This window comes from Leucoraja erinacea, chromosome 20 (genome assembly GCF_028641065.1).
Source record: "Leucoraja erinacea ecotype New England chromosome 20, Leri_hhj_1, whole genome shotgun sequence".
NCBI lineage: Eukaryota > Metazoa > Chordata > Chondrichthyes > Rajiformes > Rajidae > Leucoraja > Leucoraja erinaceus.
The window spans coordinates 18,922,162-18,944,579 of record NC_073396.1 but is presented as its reverse complement, the minus strand read 5'-3'; the positions used below and the strand labels follow the sequence as shown (position 1 = coordinate 18,944,579).

Genomic DNA, 22,418 nt, shown 5'->3' with positions numbered 1-22,418 from the left:
TCAATATGATCATGGCTGATCATCCAAAATCAGTACCCCCCTTCTGGCTTTTTCCCCATATCCCTTGATCCCCTTAGCCTGAAGAGCTAAATCTAACTATATCTTGGAATCATCCAGTGAATTGGCCCCCACTGCCTTCTATGGCAGAGAATTCCACAGATTCACAACTCTCTGGGTGAAAAGGTTTTTCCTCATCTCAGTCCCATGGCCTATCCCTTATTCTTATTCCTTATTCCGTTTACCACCACTCCCTCTGTACAGTTTTAGCCATCGGCCCAGACTTGCCCTGACCTGTTGAAGTGTCACAGCCCTGGGCCCAGACCCAGTGATGATGAAAAAACAGCAGTTTACATCCAGGTCAAGATGGGGTGTGGTTCAGGGGGGTCTCCACAGATGGAGGTGTCACACACTGACTGCCCTTGTCTTTCCTTTCGCTTTATTGTTGTCACGTGTACCGAGGTACAGTGGAAAAACTTTGCTTTGCATGCTATCCAAACAGATCAGATAATACTACACATAAATACAATCAAGTCAATCGCAAGTACATTAGGTTGAGCAAAAAGGAACATACAGAGTGCAGAAGATAGTTTTCAGCATTGTAGCGCATCAGTTCCATAGACAAAGTTCAATGTCCGCAATGGGGTAGAGGTGAATCAGATGGTATTCTAGGAAGGACTATTCAAAAGCCTGATAACAGAGGGGAAAACACTTCCTCAGTCTGGTGGTGCACACTTTCAAGCTTCTGCCAGACAGGAGCAAGGAGAAAAAGGAATGACTGGGGTGGGACAAATCTTTGATTATTATGACTGCTTTTCCGAGGCAGCGTGAAGTGAGGGTGGAGTTAATGGTGGGAAGTCTGGTCTGTGTGGTAGGAGAGGTGTGGGAAGTGATCAGATTTGCCCAGGAGTGTAACTACAGTTCATTTTGTTGATGGCAGCCACTACGCTGGTGATGGAGGGAGTGCAGTTGCAGTTGGTCGATGGAATGCTGATCAAGTGGATTGCTATGTCATAGACAATGCCAAGCTTGGAGTTGTTGGGATGACACTCATCCTTGCAAGGCACAGGCCTGGCTTGTGTCTGGGAGATGGTGGCAGAACCTTGGGATATCAAGAGGGGAGTTACCTGTTCATGGACACCTAGCCTCTGACCTGCTCTCCAGCCACACCTTGTGCAGGTCCACATGACATTCTGGCCAAGAGTACATACAACAAGTTGGTAGAAGACTTGGGGACGGTAATACCATTGAATGGTGAGGATCAGACTCTTGTTGGAGATGGTTGTTTTGTGGCAGGTACATGAATAGGATAGGTTTAAATGGATATGGGCCAAACACAGGCAAGTGGGACTAGCGTAGATGGGGCATCTTGGTCAGCATGGGCAAGTTGGGCTGAAGGGCGTTCATCCATGCTGTGTGACTATGACTGTAAAGTTACCTGCCACCTGACTATCTCTTTTTATTCAACCTATTATCTTTCCTGCTCCTCCATCCTAAGTCCATCTTCTCTCAGGGTTCCTAACTCTGTACCACATCCCACGGAACTGTGGGAAATTGAGTTTAGTTTATAGATACAGCTTGGAAACTGGCCCATTGGCCCAGTGAGCCTGGGCCGACCAACGATCACCTGTACATTAGTTCTGTCCTACACATTAAGGACAATTTACCAGAAACCAATTAACCCACAAACCTGCATGTCTTTGGGATGTGGGAGGAAACTGGACCACCCAGAGAAAATTCATGCAGTTACTGGGAGAACGTACAAAATCCGTACAGACACTTGTAGTCAGGATCAAACCCGGGTCTCTGGCGCTGTGAGGCCAAAGATGGTTAGGGAAGTCTGGGTATTGGGTCTGGGCAGTTGCAGTAATATCCTGCTGTCATAAAGCCCCGCAGCACAGAAACAGGCCCATCGGCCCACTGTGCCACTCCTGGAGCATTGCGGGCAGTTCTGGTCACCCTGTTACAGGAAGGATGTAGAGGCTTCCGAAAGGGTGCTGAGAGGGTTAATCGGAATGCTGCCTGGATTAGAGAGTTTCAGCTACAGGGAGAGGTTAGACAGACTTGGATTGTTTTCTCTGGAACACTGGAGATTGCGGGGAGACCTGATAGAAGTATATAAAATGATGAGAGGGATACATAGAATAGACAGAACTTATTTCCCCAGGGTAGAAATGTCAAAAACTAGAGGGCATAGCTTTAAGGTGAAAGGGGTAAAGTTTAAAGGAGATGTGCAGGGAATTTTTTTTTGTCACAGAGGGTGGTGAGTGCCAGGGGTGGTGGTGGGGGCAGACAAGACTGGTGTTTGAGAGGCTTCTAGATATTCAAGGGATGGAGGGATATGGGTCGGGCTGAGTAGATCCGTTTCTTTTGGCATCATGTTCGGCACAGACATTGCGGCCCGAAGGACCTGTTCCTGTGCTGTTCTGTTCTATGTTAACACACAAGGTCACAATCCAGACTTCCCCCCTTCATCACCGCCAGTTACATTTACCCACCGTGAGCCGCATAGAGGTGACCCCCCCGTGCTGAGTGGCTCCGGCCGGGTTTGGATCTCCCGGGTGAGGAGCGAGGTGAGAGGCTGGTGGCCAAAGAGCTTGCGACAGGATCTTTGCTGGCGGCCCTGAATGAAGTGCGAGGTTAGAGTTGTACAGCATCGAAACAGGCCCTTCGGCCCACCGCAGCCATGCTGACCTTCACACTTGTGCAAATTAAATTCGACTTGTCATTGCCTTGTCCTTTGCCTGATCCCCGGAGGGAGGGAAGGGGAGGGGAGGTCCCGGGGGGGGGGGGCCGGCTCCGGCCGGGAGTGGGGCGGATCCCGGGAAGCGGCCCCGGGAGGCGGCGCCTGCCCGCCCGGCGGCCGGGACTGGAGCGCGTTGCGAACGGACCATGTACACGATCACCCGCGGGCCCAGCCGGCTGGCCACGCAGCGGAGGACGGGTAGGAGCTGGGACCGGGGGGAGGGGGCACCGGGAGACCGGGAGATGGGACCGGGACTCACTCTCTGCCTCTCTCTCCCCCGCAGGTCCGTCCCAGCAGATCGAAGCCAAGCCCGGCTGCGACTTGAAGCAGAAGCCGGCGGAGAGGTGAGACCAGGTGGTACCGGGGGGCAGCGGCGGAGACCGGAGGGGGGGGGGGGGGCTGCGACCCCGATGACCTTGCGGTGAAGGTGACACCCGAGCCCGGGGTGGGACGGGCCGGTCCGGGCAGGACAAGCGCAGTCTGCCCGCCCGGTGGATCGGAGCCGCAGCGCCGGGAGTAAATGTGACCTTCACGCCGGCTCCTCCCCGGGCGACCATGTGGCGGCTGCAACAGTCTGTGCGGCACTGCCAGGTCCCGGGAAACCGACCCCCGCCCGACAACCGGACACCGGCCCGGCGGGCAGATCCCGCCCGAACACCGGGAGCTCTGTCATTGAACGCCCTGCCCTTGCCCCGTGCCCCTGTCCCAGGGATTCAGGTCCGATCCTGATCTCGGGTGCTGTCTGTGTGGAGTTTGCACGTACTCCCTGTGACCGCGTGAGTTTCCTCCGGTTTCCCCCCCGACATCGCAAAGACGTGCGGGTTTGCAGGTTAATTGACCTCTATAAATTGACCCTAGTATGCAGGGCGTGGGTGGGAAAATTGGATAATATAGAACTAGTGTGAACGGGTGATCAATGACTGGCGCGGACTCGGTGGGCCAAAGAGCTTGTTTCCCTCTGTGTCTCTAAACTAAACTGTAGCCCCTTGCCCGACAGTAACAGTGAGTAAATCCTTAACCAGGAGGATGGCTGAGAGAAGAGAGAGTTAGAGACGGCACATCTGAAGTCTGGCTGGGAAAGCGGTGACAAAGGGGCTCGAGTTCTTGCAGGAAGCAAAGTGTGGGCCCTACGGCCCATAGAAACACTGAGGAGAAGGGAAGAGATGGACGTGGCCCAGGACCAGGTGGGGGAAGGTTGGTGATTTGGTTGATAGAGGGACGAGGTGACGGGTGCTGGAGGTGTAGAGTCCAACCCGAAACATCGATCATCTGTGTGGGCGCTAACTCTGTTTCACCGGTTATCCAGCATACCTGAGCTGAAATTTCTTTAGCCAGATTGTGGTGAATTTGTCATTGGATATTTTTTAAACGGGGATTGACACGTTTTTGAATTGTTATGGTTTTAAAGGATTGATGGAAGTGGAGAGAAGGCAGGAGAATGGGTTGAGAGAGAAAGGTGGATCAATCATGATTGAATGGCAGAGTAGACTTGATGGGCCGAATGGCTTAATTCTGCCTCTAATTATGATCCAAATCAGTTCTAAAATCCTTTCATTCACAAGTTTTACAGTCTGTAGTTTATTGTTTTACAACCCACCACAATATTGACAGGATCAGTGCACTTTGAACTATTGGCTTCTGATTACAGATATGTTCACTATCACAGATTACAAACTCTTTCTCAAAGCTTTATGATCTAATTCATTGGAATAATATTACTCCACAATTTGAGATTTGTAATAGAAAAAACCCACATGTGGTTAAAGTGGGTACTGTATAAACACTGCTGTAATTTTTACATGGTGAAACCAAAATGTATAAAAATGGCCTTTAATAAAATCTGACAATGTGCACTTTAACTACGTGTGATTTTTTCTATTATAAATCTCAAATTGTGGAGTACAGAGGCAAATAAATAAATGATGGTGGGTCTTTGTCCCAAACATTATGGTGGGCACTGTATGACCCAAGACTGGATGTAGAGTGAAGCTCCCTCTGCACTGACCCTTCACACACTCCGAAGGTCAGACACAGAGTGAAGCTCCCTCTACTCTGACCAATAATGTACTCCCAGGGTCAAACAGAGTGAAGCTTCCTTCATGCCCTCCCATCACATTCTCCCAGGGCAGGAACAGAACAGATACAGAATTGATTTATGGAGTATCCTGCAAATGTTTCCAATGACTATTCAATGAGGTTGGTTGGGCAACCTGTAATCAGAGTTGGGTTGGGGTGATCAATTGTGAGGGGACAATCGATGTGATGTGGTTTAAATGTGAATCCATCAGTCACCGCGAGGGGAAGGGACATAGCTTCAGAAAGGAGATGAAGAGGAATTTCTTTAGTCAGAGGGTGGTGAATCTGTGGAATTCATTGCCACAGATGGCAGTGGAGGTCAAGTCAGCGGGTATTTTTAAGGCAGAGATTGACAGATTTTTGAATAGTATGGGTGTCAGGGGTTATGGAGAAAAGGCAGGAGAATGGGGTTGAGGGAATGATAGATCAGCCATGATTGAATGGCAGAGTAGACTTGAGGAGCCGAATGGCCTAATTCTCCTCCTATGATTTATGAACTTATGAGAGTGAACCTTGAGGGGAGAGTGGATGGTGAGGGTAGGGGAGGGGAGAGTGGATGGTGAGGGTAGAGTCGCCGAGCCTGGCCAGTTAACGAATGCCACACAACTGCCTTGTTCCACGTGAGCCAGTGGGATCGTTAACCAGCCTAGCGGCTGCAGTCAGGACCAAAGTCCATTTCTGAGCTCCCACTCCCGAGTGACTTGCCCGACCTTGGCTGTCGGTGTTACTGCCCTTGGCCTTGTGACTGTGCTGGACTGCTGGCTGCCCCGAACATTCACTGACTGACTTGCCCCAGACCCCTGTTCACTCTGGTTCTGTGCCGACACATTCACTGACTGACCAGCTCCATGGCCGTCAGTGTCCGCTCACCGCCTACCTCTGCATCACTGGGTGACTGGTCCTCGCCAGCGGTGCACACCAGTCCCACTGCCTGTCAGGTCCTGGCGCTGCCAGTGAGGTCCTTTTGACTCATAGGTCGGGGTTTGGTCCAGACCTTAGGCCCAGCTCGATGAAGTTCCTGGAAAAATAAACTCTTGAGTCCATGGGGAAAGCTGGATTTGCAAACAAACTGGCTCCATCCAGATATGTTGAGTGGACAAATGTTTGGCCAAACAACCCCAGAAACAGCTATCATAATGGAACAGTCTAGTCTAGTTTAGTTTAGTCTAGATACAGCATGGAAATAGGTCCCTCAGCCCACTGCTTCAAGGGGGTGTGTTCGTTGCTGTGGGCCAGAGTCGTTGATGCTCGAGCAGGGCTGGAACTACAGGGTTGGTTTGTTGTGTCACGTGGACCGAGATACAGTGAAAACCTTTGTTTGTGCTCTCTCCACCCAAATTACACCATACACAAGTACAATCAAACCGCATACAGTACAACAGGCGGTGAGTGCAAAGCGAAAAATACCAGAGGGCAGAATATAATGTTACAGCATTACAGTTACAGAGGAAATGTCCAAAGTTCGCAATGAGGTAGGTTGGGAGATTAGGACTGCAGCGTAGCTTGAGAGGACGCTTCTGTAGTCTGGTGGGGATGACGCTGTTCCTGAATCTGGGGGTGGTGCTGTCCACCCCCCCCAAACCCCTGTCACACTCTACCCATTGAGACCAGGGTCTGGGAGGGAGGTGTAGATGCAAAGTACTGCAAATGCTGGATTGTATCAAAGATAGACACAAAGATAGACAGCTCTTGGGCACCTACTAGCCTGACAAGAGATCCGGACCCAATACGTCACTTATCCATGTCCTCCAGAGATGCTGCCTGACCCGCTGAGTTACTCCAGCACTTTGTGTCTTCTGTTAGGGAGGTGTTCAAGCAGTTGGTGTGGGGGGGAGTCTTGGCTGCTCCTCCACTCCTACTGGCTCAGTCTATTTCCCAGTGGGTCAGTCTCTCCGCCGCTGGCTCGGTCTCCTCCTGGTGGTCACCCTGTCTCTCTCTCTCCCCCAGCGGCCCGGCCCCCAGACTGGTCTTCAACCGAGTGACGGGCAAGCGTTACGTGTCGCCGGGGGTCACCGAGACACGACAGGACGAGGAACACACGCCGGCACACGAGGAGAACGTTCGCTTTGTCTATCAGGGTAAGGAGGGTGGCCGCGACTGAGAGATCTCCCCCGACCCCCTGCCTTGCCCCCCTCTCCTATCCTGCTCCACACACACACACACACCTCCCACGTGGTGCTTTCCCCCTTGTCCTCCACCCTCTCTCTGCCCCTCCGGGACACCTTCACCTCCACCCCCTACTGCCTAGTCCTGCCCCCTCCCATTTCCACTAACCCCCCCCCCCCCTTTCCCCGCTCCATGGGCAGAGGTCAAGGAACAACAATCTGTATTTCACACAGTCAGTTCAGGAGGAGTCTATGGCCCCCTCCTCTGCTCCCAGCGGCTCAGTCTCTCCCTGGTGGGTTAGCTTGTCTCACACCCCAACTCTGGAGAGTCCCCAATAAATGCAGCTCGTTGTTTGACCTCAGTGCATGAGCAGCCATGGTCCAGTGTGTGTGTGAGTGTCCTCGCCTGCCTTGTCCTCGCCCCTCAGTGCTGGCAACTGGAAGGCCTGGTGTTGGGACGGTAGACCCTGTGGCCCTTCTATCCCCTCCTGACCCCGTCCAGTCTTGTCCCATCCAGTCCACTCCTGTCATGTCCCGTCGAGCCGATGGTCTTGGTGGGGGGTGGTTTAGCTGCAGTGAAATGCCTGGCCACATGGACCTATGGCCTATGCCTCTTCCCCTCTCTCGCACGGGTTAATATTTGTTAGTTGCAGAGTTTTAATCATTAACGGCCCTGACTGACTTATCGAGTTGGAAACTGATTCACTGTGATACTTTCGCCCGATACTTTATCCTTTCAATCCCAGCTGATTTGCGAATTGTTCGACTAGTTTGGCATCTCGCTTTACATCTACTTTCCTTAAAGCTCCTCCCGTACTTCACATGGCCCAGCGTTACACCCACCTGTTGCCAGTCTCGGCACTTACAGACTTTCCCCATCGCTGAGGGGTTGCCTCATGCATCCCATCTATTCCCCCTCATGATTTTATACACCTCTGTAAGATCGCCCCTCAGCCTCTTGCACTCCAAGTAATAAAGTCCTTGCCTACCCAACCTCTCTCTATAGCTCAGGCCCTCAAGTCCAGCCAACATCTTCATAAATCTCTGCACTCTTTCCAGCTTAACAACATCCCCATACCAGGGTAACTAAAACTGAACACAATATTCCAAATTTAGATATTCTCCAATATCTTGTAAAACTGTAATATAACATCCCACATTTTATATTCAATACCCTGACTGATGAAGACCAATGTGCCAAAAGCCTTCTTGACCACCCTATCTACCACTATTGCCACCTTCAAGGAGATATGCACTTGCACCTACATCTCACTGTTCTACAACACTCACCTGGGCCCTCCCATTCACTGCCCTTGTTAGTCTGCCCAAAACACAACAAAGATCTGCATTAAACTCCATTTGCCATTCCTCAGCCCATCTGTCCAAGTGGAAAGGGACATAGGGAGAGAGCAGTGGCCTTAAACCCATGGGAATGGCCAAAAGTCAGTAAAGTGAAGACACATGAGGGGAATAGATAGGGTGAATGCACAGTCTTTTACCCAGAGTAGGGGAATCACGAACCAGAGGGCATAGGTTTACAGTGAGAGAGGAAAGATTTAATAGGAACCTGAGAGACAACATATTCACACAGGTGTTGGGTATATCGAACGAGCTGCCAGGGGAGGTAGTTGAGGCAGTTACCGTAACAACATTTATAAGGCATTTAGAAAGGTAAATGGATAGGAAAGGATTAGTGGGATATAGACCAAATGTGGGCAGATGGAGATGGCGTGGATGGGGCATCTTGGTCGGAATAGATGACTTCTCTGCTGTATGACTATGACACACACAAGCAGTTTATCTGGGGCTGTGGGACAGATGCTTAGCAAACTGATCAATAATTAAACCCAGCAGAAAAATAATTTCAGTTCAGAAGTTTAAAAGGTCACATGGATGGATGTTAACTTTCTCTGTGAAGAAACGTCCGTTCAGATTGTTTTTCTATGTTTAGAGTGCAGGCTGTGGAGTGGACTGAAGCGAGTGTAGTCAGTGTGGAGGAGCTGTGTGTGCGGGCCAACTACAGACTGGGTGTAGTCCCAATCTCCAGTTACCAGCACTCAGACAGCCTGTCCTATGAGAGTCTGAGTCGTACAGCACAGAAACAGGCCCTCTGGTCCAATCATCCACACCAAGTCCCCCAACCAAACCAGTCCCCTGGGCCTAACCCTGGCCCAACTTTCCTCCTCTCACCTTAATGCTACACCCTGCCGTCTTTGACATTTCCACCCTGGGGAAAACGTTCTTATTGTCTACCTCCTCATAATTCTATCAGCTCTCCCCTCAGCCTCCAGCATTCCAGAGTTTGATGAATGCAAATTGTCTGCTCAACAGGTAGAACCACTCAAGGTTCAAGCAGGGAGTTGGTGTTAGGTGTGGGAATGGATAATGAGGCTGGTTTAATAAGACAATCTCCGAGTAAAACATCCCCTAGGGACTACTGACTCTGGAATGTAGTGTTCAGCGTGTGTGTAAGAAGTCTAGGCTGGAAACAACTGTGTTTTACATATGTTACAACAGGACAAGGACAAAGTGAGCTACAGTAGAGTGGGGAGATGAATTAGCACAAAGGTTCTGTTTATTATTGTCATGTGTACCGAGGTACAGCAAATAAACTTTTTATTGTGCGCTATCCAGTCAGGAAAAATACTACACATGGTTACAATCAAGGCACCCACAGTGTACAAATATAGGATAAAGAGAATAATGTTTAGTGCAAGATAAAGTTTAATGCCGAAGACTAGTTTGCAAGCATGGATGAATTGGGCCGAATGGCCTGTTTCTGTGCTGTATGGCTGTAGGAAAGACAGTCGGCAGGCAATGGCAAATGTTCTTGGCTGAAAAATTATATTTCAGTTTGAAGGAATGATTTGAAGGAGTATAAAGGGGGGCGGGGGTTGTTCAGTTGAGAGGATTAAGGGGGGGGGGGGTAGTTAGCGATAAGTGTGACGACTGGAGAGATAGAATACAGCAGAAGTGGACAAAAAGATGTTAAAGGGAAGCTGAGGAAAGACTAGCCAGGAATGTAAGGAGGTGCCTGTTCCTGTGTTGTACCATTCTATGTTCTAACCTTCCCCCTGCACCCTTCCTGCTGTGTCCTCCCCTCTGTCTCCCACCATGTCTCGCTCCTCGTGACAAGACTCTCTCTCTCTCTCCCGCAGCCTGGCAACAGGTGGAGGAGGAGTTGCTGGCCAGCCGGCATTCTGAGAACAGCCAACGACCTTGCGGGGCAGTGGAGTACGTGGAAAAATCACCCAGCCAGAACCTGAGCAGTAAGTCTGGTCGGTGCCCCTCTCCACTCCCCGCGGCGCTCTGAGCAGTGAAACTACCCGCACCCTCCAGTGTGCAGGAAATAAAAGAGTTGGGGAGAACAAAATAAAGAGTTAAGGAAATGGCCGTGCCAGAGGCAGCAGGGGGAGTGGGAGTTAAGGGGAAACCACAACAGCTGCAGATGCTGCAACTCCAAAAACTAAAAGTGAATCTTCCTCGCATCCCATCACCGATCCTACAGCCACTGACCTACCCCGGGGGCGAGTTACCCACCAGAATGTCTTTGGGATGTGGGAAGAAACCGGTCTGAAACCCGCATGGAGACAGGGAGAACGTGCAAACTCCATGCAGACAGCACCCGAGGCCAGGTCCAAACCCGGATCACTGGAGTTATGAGGCAGCAGCTCTACCCGCTGCACTGCTTCCAGAAACTTTCCACAACAGTTGCCAGCAATTTTACATCTAATATTAAGTAATGACGAGAGTGGCTTGGAGTCACAGCCTTGTGACTTGACTGAGGCAGCTTTGCTGAGTCACGGCCGATGTCAGGGTTAAAGCGGAGAGTTTTGTTTTTCTTTATTAGTTTTAAAAATATTGGAGGAGAGATAAAAGGTGGTTGGAGGGGAAGGCCAATGACTATCAGCATTGACAAGGCCCTGGGCCACTCAGTGAGACCGGAGCTGTCCTTGGCCGATTCTCTGAGCTGAGACTGTGGCAGAGACACACATGGCAGTGACCCCAGCCCAGGCACAGGGTGTGAGCTGTAGAGGGCCGACACTGCTTTCCCCTCTGTCCATCACCGGAGGTAAAATGTTGGGGCTTGCTTGACGGATAGTGATTGAGGAAAACACAGAGGTGAGGGGGTCTTGGCATCCAATCCCTGCTGGCCCCGTGTGAGATGGGACAGTGTAGAGGGAGCTTCACTCTGCGTTTGTCCCCGGGAATGTGTGATGGGGTGGTGTAGAGGGAGCTTCATTCTGTGTCTGAGCCTGGGATGTGCTCCATTGATACACTTCCTACTCTGGTTTTGTAGACTTTGTTCCGATCGACCTGGAGGAGTGGTGGGCAAAGCAGTTCTTGGCCAACATTCAGAACTCCTAGAGGCAAGTGTCTGACGGGAGAAGAACACAGCCAGTGCCTCTGCCGTTTCCTCATCTATCCCTCCACCCTCAACGATTCACACAAAGCAAAGACGTTTCTGTAAAAAACAAATAAACTTATATGTTTGGCAGACCTTCGGCCTTCAACCTCTGCTTTGATTTGGTGCCAATCGCTGCCTTAAGCCGTGAGTTTTTAGCGAGGCGATCAGTTATCTCCACATGCTTCAGACCACGTCTCTTGGCGTGTTCATTTGGTGCCTGTCCACACGCAGCATCCCACGGACCACCGCGCCTGGGTGGAGCGGTCTACACCTCGATGAACAGCGAGGATCCTCACAAAGTCCAGGAGATGTCGAGTCGTGAACAAGCGTCACCTTTCTGTCCTCGATCAACAGCAGCAGACCACCTGGGAACATTGTGACACACGCCTGCTGCCTCTCCACATTTAACTCTCATTTCTCGCCCTGTTTCTCGCCTCCTCTCCACATTCGTTCCTCCCGTCGTTCTGCTTGTAACCAAGAAATTCCTGTTTTGTAAATGCCGCGCATTGTGCTATTGTCCTAGAGTCACACGGTGTAGAAACTGGCCCTTCGACCCAACTCGTCCCTGCCGACCAAGGGGCACCATCTACACTAGTCCCACCTGCCCGCACTTGGCCCATATCCCTCTAAACCTTTCCTATCCATGTACTCATGTATCCATCAGACTTAAGAAACATCACCTATCCAGCTTCTCCAGAGATGCTGCCTGACCTGCTCAGGTACTCCAGAACTTTTTGCTTGTCAACCAGCATCTGCAATTCCCTGTTTCTACATGTCTCTAATTGTCTTTTCAAAGTTGTTACAGTACCTGCCTCAACCACCTCCCTTTGTAGCTCGTCCATATACCCACCACCCTCTGAGTGAAAAAGTTACCCCTCAGGTTCCTATTGAATTTTGTGCAGTGAATGGGGAGCTGGTGAACAGGTATCCTCTCATAGACCCTGCACTGCCCGCACCCTTCGTCACCTTCCCCCTCCCTCTGTCGCTGAGTGAACGCTCCGCCCCCTCCAGCTGCCCAGCAGGCCGCTGTAGTGCTGACCGGTGGCCTGGTCAGTGTGGACGGAGCAGAGGTTGGGAATGGCAGTGAAACATTCACCTGCAGCGCCCCCACCCTGAGGATCACTGGCCGGCTGTCCCCGTTACCCACAGCTGAGGGGTTTAAAGTCGTTGTGGATACCAGCCCCATCAGTCCTGCCCCTCTAAATGCTAGTAGACCATGTCCCAGCTCCATTAGTCCCACTTGCCCACGTTTGGTCCATATCCCTCTAAATCTATCCTATCCATGTACCTGTCTAAATGTTACTTAAACATTGCGATAGTACCTGCCTCAACTACCTCCTCCGGCAGCTTGTCCCATACACCCACCACCCTGTGTAAAAAAACAGTTACCCCTCAGGTTCCTTTTAAATCTTCCCCCTCTCACCTTTGGTTCCTGATTCCACAACTCTGGGCAAGAGACTGTGTGTTTACCTGATCTATCCAATGATTTTGTACACCTCTGTAAGATCACCCTTCATCCTCCTGCACTCAAAGGATACCTAGCCTGCTCACCCACTTCCTATAGCTCAGGACTTAAGTCACGGTCTTCTGCAGCTTGGCCCAGTGTGACTGCACCCCCTCCCCAGGCCCAACAGCTCGCTGGGGCTCAGGGACATTGGACCAAGCTCCCGTGGTTGGCAGTCCAACCCGATCAAACCAAGCTTCAAACCAAAGCAGCAGAAATGTGGGGATCCCGTCCCATCGCTCTCCACTGCACGGGATGAGGGGACCATTGTGCCATGAGGGCTCCCATTAACTCTGGAATCATTTAGTACAGGGGACAGGGCCAGCTTTCCTTTGGGGCCTTTTATCTGCTGACTGTGGTGCTGAACTGAGTGTTACCAACTCCTTCCTCAATGCTCCCTATTCCTGCACACACGTCTCTGTTTTGCAGCTGATGTACTGTGTACGTTCCACCTCCTTGCTGTGGATGTAAAGTACATTGATTCATGCACACACCCAATGAACACCAATGGTTTCCAGGCTCTTACCTTTGAATGGGTAGCATGGAATCAGGGCCAAACTAGATACCTATCTAAGCTACTCCCATCTGCCCACGTGTGGCCCACACAGACAATGCCCACTGGTCTGCCCCACACTGACAATGCCCACTGGTCTGCCCAATCATTTATCTGACCTTTTCAGAAAACCTCCAACAGATTTATGAGACGATTCCACACACACACACACACGCCAGTGCTGACCATCCCGATCAGTTCAGACTCCAAATGCCAGTAGATCCTCTCCCAGGATCACCTCTAACCTGGACTTCCCCAACTTTCCTCGCTGCCTTTATAAATAATGGTCATCATTAGCCGCCCTCCTGTTTTCACAACTTCACCTGTTATCAAAGATGCTGCCAGTGTTTCTGCCAGAGCCGCCGCAGTTTTACAACCAATGTTTTGGTGATGAACTGATATTGTTCTGTCCATTATCTAATCCAAAATTCATGCAGATATTAACCACCAGTCCAAAACATCTTGTGTGCTACTTCACTGAAAGTATTTAATAAACCAGCACCCACTGACTGACCTGCTTTTACAGGTAACAGCTTGAGAAACAACACTAATTCCCTCTCAAAAAGTCATTTTTGCATTAAGATTTTCCATTAAAATGTCTGTTGGTACCTTGTCCTGAATAATATTCAGGCATTTTGTATTGAAGTCAAGCTACCTCGCTGCAGATCGCTCTTCTCCCTCCCACAGCAGAGTTGCATTTGGGGCTTTCTAAAGTCGGAGGGAGCGGTGGAGATGTCTCCAGCACTGCACCGTCACAGGGCAGTTAGAGCCACGTGTGTGACCCTGGGGAAAAAGCAGGGCCGTGGGCTGTGAGAATCAAGTGCCCTGGAACAAACTGAGCTGTGTATTTATTCATGTTTTTTTAAACGATGCAACAGGATGTAGTTTTTTACAGCGTGACTAGGTTTAACCGAGGGAAGGCGATGGATGTGTAGTGCATGGACTGGGTTCCGGGGAGAAGTGTGGTCGGAAACTGGAGCTCCACAGGCCGGTTGTGACTGACCAGGCAGCTGTTCTGAGCCTGTGCAAGTGTAAAAATCAAACCTGACGGGAAAATAAAAGCAAGTTTATTTATCTAATTATTGTTCTCCATGTAGCCTTTCAACATCACTCTGCTGGCTCCACTTTGCCAGAGGCACCAGAATAGGTCACACCAAGAGAATCCGTTACTTCACCCTCGGGAGTGAAGAGGGAGCTCTGAGGCTGCACACCTTGTTCACCCTTCACCCGTTGCTCAGAAGAAATTAAACCGGAATGGAGCCGGCTCTCCTGCCTCGACCGTGATCTTCTCAGGACTCACGGAGCCTGATGCAGGGGCCGCCTCAACCTCTGGTGATTTTGTTGCAATTTTCCCCAACACTTTGCTCCTGGTTTGTTCTTTAACTGGTTTAATGCTGGCCGATTTTGTAGCTGGAAGAAATACAATTACAAATGCCTCAGCTGACAACGCACACAGCAGAACACCTGACCATGCACAACAAGGCTCCCTTACAACACAGGAGCAGGCCATTTGGCCCATCAGATTCACACCGGATCTGTGGGGACAGTGCGTCACTCCTCCTCGAACTTAGCTACAGTTCAGAAGGATGAAGGGGGGCCTCATTGAAACTCGTTGAATAGTGAAAGACCTGGATCGAGGGAATGTGGAGAGGATGTTTCCACTAGTGGGAGAGTCTAGGACCAGAGTAAAAGAACGTACCTTTAGAAAGGAGATGATGAATTTCTTTACTCAGAGGGTGGTGAATCTGTGGAATTCATTGCCACAGACGGTTGTGTAAGCCATGTTAATGGATATTTAAGGCAGAGATTGATAGATCCTTGATTAGTACGAGTGTCAGGGGTTGTGGAGAGAAGGCAGGAGATGGGATTGAGAGGGAATGATAGATCAGCCATGATTGAATGACAGACTTGATGGGCCAAATGGCCTAATTCTGCTACTATAACTTATGAACTTAACCCACCACTCCTTGCCCATCAACTCTGATGCTTTTGGCCAATTAATCTACCAGCTTTCCTTTGGATCATGGGAGGAAACTGGTGGGGAGAACTCCGCACAATCCTGGAGGTCAGGATTGTTCCTGGGGATGAGGTAGCAGCGTTCCCCGCTGCACGGACGTACTCTCCAGCCCTCTAATCGCTAGTCTCTGGTACATGGCTGGAAATGTTCTGTCATTTTGAACCGATATCAAGCCACGTGTTGATCGACTAGTGAACCAATGTCCCTCTTAGTTCACTGTCCCCGCTCCTCCTCTCCCATGTCGAGGGCCGCCCACCCTCCTCTCACCTGTCAGCATCAGCCTGAACTGCTTCTGCCTCTCCTCTTCCATCTTCTTCCTGTAGTCTCCAAACATGGATCTCATCAGCTGCCGCTTCTTGACGAGTGGCGCCCTCTTGCTGTGCAAGGTGCACAGTGCACGGACGGCCTCCTCGCCTGCAATACAAAGCGGGTCACAACATCCATTCATCCTTTACCCCAAACCCTACCCTGCCTCTAACTCGGGCTCAAACACTTGGCCTAACCCTGGCTCTAGGAACCAGGTCTTCTCTGCCACTGGATGCTTGACTCCCTAATCCATGGACCCCAGTCAGTGAGGATATCAGGCAACACATCCTCCACAGTAATTCTCAGCACATGTGCCCCGCAAGGACGTGCTCTCAGTCCCTAACTACATTAACTTCTGTGCGGCCAAATTGGGCTCTACCTCCTGCTACAGGTTTGCAGATGACACTATGGTGGGCAGATTATGGGTATTGGACTTTGTCTCTGAAACTGATGCGTTACAATACGGAGAACTATACTCTGCAATCTGTATTTCCCACCTTGCTCTTGTTATTGTACATTTTGCACTGATGTCAAGCTACCTCATAGTTGCTGTTTGACTTGATTGTATTCACGTATGGTATTGTATGATCTGTTTGGATGCAAAACAAAGCTTTTCCCTGTACCTCGGTACGTGTGACAATAATAAACCTAAAGGTAGTCTGGTCTAGGGCAGTGCCCGCTCCGACAGGGAGCTTCCCCGGTGACGTCAACAACCCTCCCACATGGTCCCATCCTGCATCTCATCCAACAAAGACGGTGCGATCTCAAGCTCGCCTGATGCAACTCAAACCCGGCTGCACTCAGCCACATGCTCGGGGGTAAGGGACGTAATCTGTGTTTAAATTCACAAAGTGTAGAGAGGCATCAGCCAGGCAACGTGGGGTGAAGGAGATGGGTCAAAGACTGGGGGGGGGGGGGGGGCACATTAAGGAAGCCATTGCCTCGGAAAATGTTTGGGACTTAGAGCTTGATCCCATGATACCGGGACTGCTGGGCCTGAGGGGTGATGATAAAATCATGGGGGCTCAGACAAGGTTAGGGTGTTTTTCTCAGGACGGGGGTCTAAAACCAGCTAGCACAGGCTTAAGGTAAGGGGATAAAGTTTTAAAAGGGTCCCGAGGGGCAACCTTTTCTGCACAAAGGCCAGTGGGTATATGGAACGAGCTGCCAGAGGAGGTAGTTGCGGCATGTACTTTATCAACATTTGAAAAACGCTTGGACAGGTACAGGGATAGGAATGGTTTAGAGGGATAGGGGCCAAATGCGGGCAAGAAGAACTGGCTCAATTGCAAAGTTGGACGAGTGGGCCGAAGGGTTGTGTGTCTTTATGACTCAATGGTCCATACAGGCACAACAGCAGCATTGTAAGGAACTGGACCAATGACAGGAGATAAGATTACAGGGATATGGATAAGATGGAGGGTGTGTGATCACAGGACAAGGGCACTTGATCGCTGTAGGCCAAGTGTGGCTCCAATGGGACATTTTCTGTAGCGGGCATGTTGCAGGATCGAGGGCTGGGCACTGACCCAGTCCTCGTGAGCTTGGCCGACTCCCAGATCCTGTAACGCACCTCGTTTCTTAGTATTTTTCTGGGACTGCAGTCCCAGCTTCAGCTGCTCGATACACCAGTCCACCTCTCGCTGGAGCTGCTCCTCCGGAGACTGGGAGAGAAGACAGGAGATGTTACAGCAGCACACTCAAGGTACAGGCATCACAAGAAACACACAAACCCCAGCTGGGAGAAACGTCCAGCAAACTGCACTACTAACGGGTGCTATCTGTGTGGAGTTTCTATGTGACTTCATGGGTTTTCTCCCACACTCCATAGACGTACGGGTTTGTAGATTAATTGATTCGGTAATATTGTAAATTGTTCCTAGTGTGTAGGATCGTGCTAGTGTACAGGTGGTTAGCATGCTCGGTGGGCCGAAGGGCCTGTTTCCATGCTGTATCTCTGAATTGTAAAGAGGATTGACGAGGGCAGTAGACATTGTCCACTTGCACTTAAGCAAGGACTCTGGCAACGTACAGCAGTACTATTGTACTGCAGTCAAAAACTGGAGGGCATAGACTTCAGGTGAGAGGGGACAAATGTAAAGGAGACCTGAGGGGCAACTTTTTCTACACAGAGAGTGGTGGGTATGCAGAAAGAGCTGCGAGAGGAAGTGCTAGAGGTGGGTACAATTACAATGCTTAAAGGACATTTTGACAGGTACACGGACAGTGAAGGTTCAGAAGGATATAACTTCATACAGTGTGGAAACAAGCCCTTTAGCCCAACTTGCCCACAACTACCAACATGTCCCATCCAAACTAGTGCCACTTGCCTGCATTTGGCCCATATCATTCTAAACCTGTCCTATCCATGTAATATGGGCCAAATGCAGGCAGGTTTTTGCGAGACTAACTCAGACAGGCGTGGACAGATTGGGCTCAAGTGCCTGTTTCTGCGCTGTATAAGTATTGGGGCTCTTGTGAATGGGAGGTGAAAGTTGCTATAGAAATGCAACTCTCTATTTCTTAGTTGTCGAGTCAATGAGCGAGTGGATTCCAGCTGGTGCCTCTCCCAACTCGTTTGTTCCCAGTTAGAGATCCCTGGGATTCGCCCCGGTCTCCGTACCAGACCCACGCTGTTCCTCTCTTCCCCCTGACTGTTCTGGCTCGGCTGCTCCTGATCTTTGCGGATTCCAGCTTGGGTTTTACTGTTCTGCGTTCTATTTCTCTTCTTTTTCTTCCGCGTGGATTTGGAAGCTGTACTTTCCACATTCTCGAGCTGCTGACTTGGTGCGGGATCAGCCGTTGACTCTCCTGTAAGATTAACACCAGCACCTGCTTCAGGGATTGCGAAATTAAACTTAAATTCAGCATGCTGGCTCGCTGCTTCGCTGCAGAGCGGCCGCTCCTCTCCGGTAGCAGGAAGACAATCACTAGTGTCACCGCTCCGACCCTGCTGTGCTGTGCCAGAGTCCCCCGGGCAGGAACTTACGACCCCTTGAGCTGGCGGCGTTACCGCAGGGACATCACTCCCTCCCTCCGGAACAGTGACGTTGCACTGGTGGCTGCAGCTGCGGTGCTCGGCAACACTGCTGCTGTCTAGACCGTGGTGCTGAATCTCCACAGGACTCGGATCTGTGGAGGGAACAAATAATTAAACATGTCATTCCTGCATCAACCCCACAAGATTACCGATCAATCTCCCATAGATTTTGAATCCCGTCTACATTAACGTCACCACCTGCGATAAACCCACTGGCCCAGGGATCACTGTCCAAGCTTCCAGCACGACGAAACACAAAGCAAATGCAGAGACCATGAGGGGGTGTTGACGGGGAGATGGTTGTAGTTCGTAAGAAGATATTTATGGGCTGGCCAGGTGGGCAGAAATGTGACAAATAGGGTTTAAAGCAAAGACAGTAAGGCAAGACTCTTACAGAAGGGTGACACAGTGGTGCAGAAGGTAGAACTGCTGCCTCACAGCGCCAGAGACCCAGGCTCCATCCTGACCTCAGGTGCTGTCTGTGTGGAGCTTGTATGTCCTCCCTGTGACCACGTGGGTTTCCAACGGGTGCACCAGTTTCCTTCCACATCCCAAAGACCTGTGGGTTTGTAGGTTAACTGGCTCTCTGTAAATTGCCTCTAGTGTGTAGGGAGTGTGTGAAAGTGGGATAACCCAGAACTAGTGTGAACGGGAGATTGAACTTGGTGGCCCCACAGGGTCTGTTTCCACGTTGTATCTCTAAAATAAACAAGTTAAAAGAATTCAGGATAAATAGTATCGTAAGATACCAAGAAGTCTCGAGGACCAGAGAGATGGTGGTGAGCACGTCCAAAGATCTCTAAAGGGAGATTGAGGAGGGATATTTTGGGATCCACCACACCACAAGAGTCAGTGGGAGAAACAGCTGCAATGATGCATGCACTCACCTTGTGCTGTCACCATGAGCTGGCAGATGTCAGCCTGCAGCTGCTCCACACCTTCATCCAGCGATGCCTCCACTCTCTCTTTAGGGACCTGTAACAGAGGATGTTGTGGCGAACTGAGCTATGAGCAAAGGCAGGACAGAACTGGGAGGAGAGATTAATCACCATTTACTCCCACCATCCTGACCAATCACCATCTGTCCTTGTCCTCTTCCCACATCTCCTGACCCATTGCCATGGCAAACGTCAGCCCTGTGACATGCATAGAGGTCCGCCTGGGCCTGGCACTCATCCTGAGACCTAGGAGATGCAGCAAGCATCAAGCAGGCACTTGCAGAGACCAGCAGAGCGTGCGCTCTAATGTTGTGCAGATGTACTGATTACACGGCAGTATTATGTTAAACGCCAGCCCAAATGTGGCGGAACTAACTACAGTGGTGACTGAGCTTTCATCCCAGGATTGGCCCATTTATTGTAATACTGTAGGATTAAAATACACTTTGACGAAGAACTGAAAATTTTGTAGAACAAATTTCCGCTTTACAAAGAGACGTCTTCACGCCAACCTCATCCAATGCTGTGTGTATTCTCCTGCCTTAAAGTACAGTGATGTCTACAGGTTGCCCATGCTGGATGACCAGTTATATAGGGGGGGAAAAGCTAATGGCCTGGGATACCAGTAATTATGTTCACGCACTCACCTCCTCCATCAAAATATTCAGAAAACTTCTGACCCCACTCCGAGACAGACCAGTGATCAGCCTGGGCTCCTGAAAGGACAGAAAACTTTGTGAACGATTGCAGCAACTTTGCTTTCATGTAACGCTGTATCTCTCAGTCAAGTGTGAAACCGGAGCACCCGGGGGAAACGCACGCTGTCTCAAGGAGAACGTGCTAACACTCTACAGACAATACCCCTGTCAGGATCGAACCCGAGTCTCTGGTGCTGTAAGGCAGCAGCTCTACCATTCTTTGTTTGGGAATCACATGTGGAAGTGGACACAAGGCATGGGTCAATCAGTGAGATAGGACCAAGGCTGTCTGTTACACCCCTCCACAGGTAATCATGTTCAGTTGAACTGTCATCCGAGCACCAGCAAGATCAGGCAGGGCCAGGGTGCCAATGCTAATGCCAACCCTGGAGCAACCCTTTACTGTTTTAAGTGCTCAACAGAGGGAGAAGTTCATCAGAGTAAATAATCTGCAGGCTTTGGGGATGAGGACCAAAACCAGAGATTGATGTTGATTTATTATTGTCACGTGTACCGAGATACAGTGAAAAACATGGGTTGCACATTATCCAGGCAAATCACAATATGCACGAATACATCAGGTAATGCCAGAGAGAAATGTAACAGTGCCGAAATATAGTGCTACAGCTACGGAGAAAGTGCAGATAAAAAAAACTGCAAAGGCTGCAGTGAGGTAAGATGGGAGATCGTGAATATATCCTTGGCTTATGAGAGGACGGTTCAGTCTCCTGATAACAAAGGGAAAAAGGCTGTTCTTGAATCTGGTGATATGAGCTCATATTTTTTTGCTCGACAAAGGCAGGGAGAAAATGGAATGAGCGGGATGTGAATGTACTGGAGTAACAGCGGGTCGGGCAGCCTCTGGGTCGGGAATGGACAGGCGAGGTTGCAGGTCCGGACCTTGAGAGTGATCCTCGGTTGTTTCCCCGAGGCAGCGTGAAGTGTAGATGGTGTTAATGGTGGGGAGTGTGCTCTGTGTGGTGGACTGGGCTGCATCCACAACTCTCTGGATCAGAGCGGAGGCCCCGACTCCGGGCCTCTGAGGTCGCGGGCCCGCGGTTCCCGGAGATACCGGCCCGCGATGTATCTGCTGCGCGGGCGACTCGGCGACTTCAGAAAGACGGGGACTCCTCTATAATCTTTGGTTACTCACCGTGTCCTGGGCTCTTCCGGAAGCAGCCAGTAGCCCGTCACATATATCCGTCCGTAGACACAAAAAACTGGAGTAACTCAGTGGGACTTGCAGCATCAAAGATTATAGAGCGGAGCTCCTCTAGTATCTTTGGGCAGCATCTCTGGAGAGAAGGAATAGGTGACGTTTCGGGTCGAGACCCTTCTTCAGACTCCTACACACTTTTTTTACAAAGATTTACAAAGCGGGATCTCCGTTATAAGATCTTTGCTTTTTTTTACACACATATCCGTCCCCCAGGCTGGAGATTGAGCGCTTTCCGGTCTTCCGCCACTCGCCATTGACCTAGGCACAAACAGGTTTATTGTTATGCCAGGAACTACCAGCTCTGGGCCATGAAAGAGAGGAAAGGACAGGCGAGAAACACACGGATCCCCAGCGCTCCGCTCTATGATCTTTGAGCACCAAACACAAACGAATTTCTGTTCATCTTCTGTGCAAGTATTTACAGTAATTACAGCACCCCCCACCATACCTTCCTCGTTTCCGTCTTTTACCTCTTCTTTGCGGTAGATGGAAATCCACGTTGCTTTTATGTTCCAGGAATTGTTTTTTTTTTGTATCAGGGAAGCCCCACTTTTATTTGACTCTCAGAAATCCTGAGTGTATAAAAGAGCTGTGCACCCCACCCCCTCCTTTACATTCTGCATTAATTAAACAATCATAAACACTCCCAATGGCATAGTAGGACTCTGCCATTGGGAGTTAATGAGCTGAAATTGTCAAGCTAACCTACATTTATACAAAATTCCTAGTATTTAAACAGCAACTTTGAAAATAGCAGAAAGATGGAGACACATGGAGATTGGAATATTGAGCAAAAAAGCCACATTCAACG

General features: G+C 50.2%; 2 protein-coding genes across 3 annotated transcripts; one reads left to right on the top strand and one right to left on the bottom strand.

Moving 5' to 3' along the window:
• The first annotated feature begins 2,788 nt into the window (after window positions 1-2,788).
• On the top strand, window positions 2,789-11,425 carry mcrip2 (MAPK regulated corepressor interacting protein 2). Its single transcript, XM_055651493.1, has 5 exons — window positions 2,789-2,941; window positions 3,027-3,087; window positions 6,767-6,897; window positions 10,083-10,193; window positions 11,225-11,425. Exons 1-5 carry the CDS (start codon window positions 2,890-2,892, stop codon window positions 11,290-11,292), a joined length of 423 nt encoding a protein of 140 aa, XP_055507468.1. The 5' UTR covers window positions 2,789-2,889; the 3' UTR covers window positions 11,293-11,425.
• A 3,016-nt stretch (window positions 11,426-14,441) lies between these two features.
• c20h8orf33 (chromosome 20 C8orf33 homolog) lies at window positions 14,442-21,792 on the bottom strand. 2 transcript variants are annotated; one of them, XM_055651486.1, is made up of 7 exons: window positions 21,542-21,792; window positions 20,338-20,406; window positions 19,640-19,727; window positions 18,336-18,844; window positions 17,286-17,376; window positions 15,674-15,820; window positions 14,442-14,799 (listed from the first exon to the last, which is right to left on the bottom strand). In XM_055651486.1, exons 1-7 carry the CDS (start codon window positions 21,635-21,637, stop codon window positions 14,624-14,626), a joined length of 1,176 nt encoding a protein of 391 aa, XP_055507461.1. In that variant the 5' UTR covers window positions 21,638-21,792; the 3' UTR covers window positions 14,442-14,623. The 2 variants fall into 2 exon arrangements, with proteins under 2 accessions (XP_055507461.1, XP_055507462.1); XM_055651487.1 differs by lacking the exon at window positions 21,542-21,792 and adding an exon at window positions 21,289-21,531.
• Window positions 21,793-22,418: the final 626 nt, after the last annotated feature.

What these genes read in the sequence shown, in the direction of transcription:
- mcrip2 (XM_055651493.1), top strand. Translation starts at nt 2,890, where the DNA reads ATGTACACGATCACCCGCGGGCCCAGCCGGCTGGCCACGCAGCGGAGG. An exon ending in GGCCACGCAGCGGAGGACGG is followed by an intron (nt 2,942 to 3,026) that starts GTAGGAGCTGGG and finishes TCTCCCCCGCAG; the next exon opens with GTCCGTCCCAGCAGATCGAA. An exon ending in ACCCAGCCAGAACCTGAGCA is followed by an intron (nt 10,194 to 11,224) that starts GTAAGTCTGGTC and finishes CTGGTTTTGTAG; the next exon opens with ACTTTGTTCCGATCGACCTG.
- c20h8orf33 (XM_055651486.1), bottom strand. Translation starts at nt 21,637, where the DNA reads ATGCTGCAAGTCCCACTGAGTTACTCCAGTTTTTTGTGTCTACGGACG. An exon ending in AGAGGAACAGCGTGGGTCTG is followed by an intron (nt 17,377 to 18,335) that starts GTACGGAGACCG and finishes CTTCTCTCCCAG; the next exon opens with TCTCCGGAGGAGCAGCTCCA. An exon ending in GTTCAGGCTGATGCTGACAG is followed by an intron (nt 14,800 to 15,673) that starts GTGAGAGGAGGG and finishes TATTTCTTCCAG; the next exon opens with CTACAAAATCGGCCAGCATT.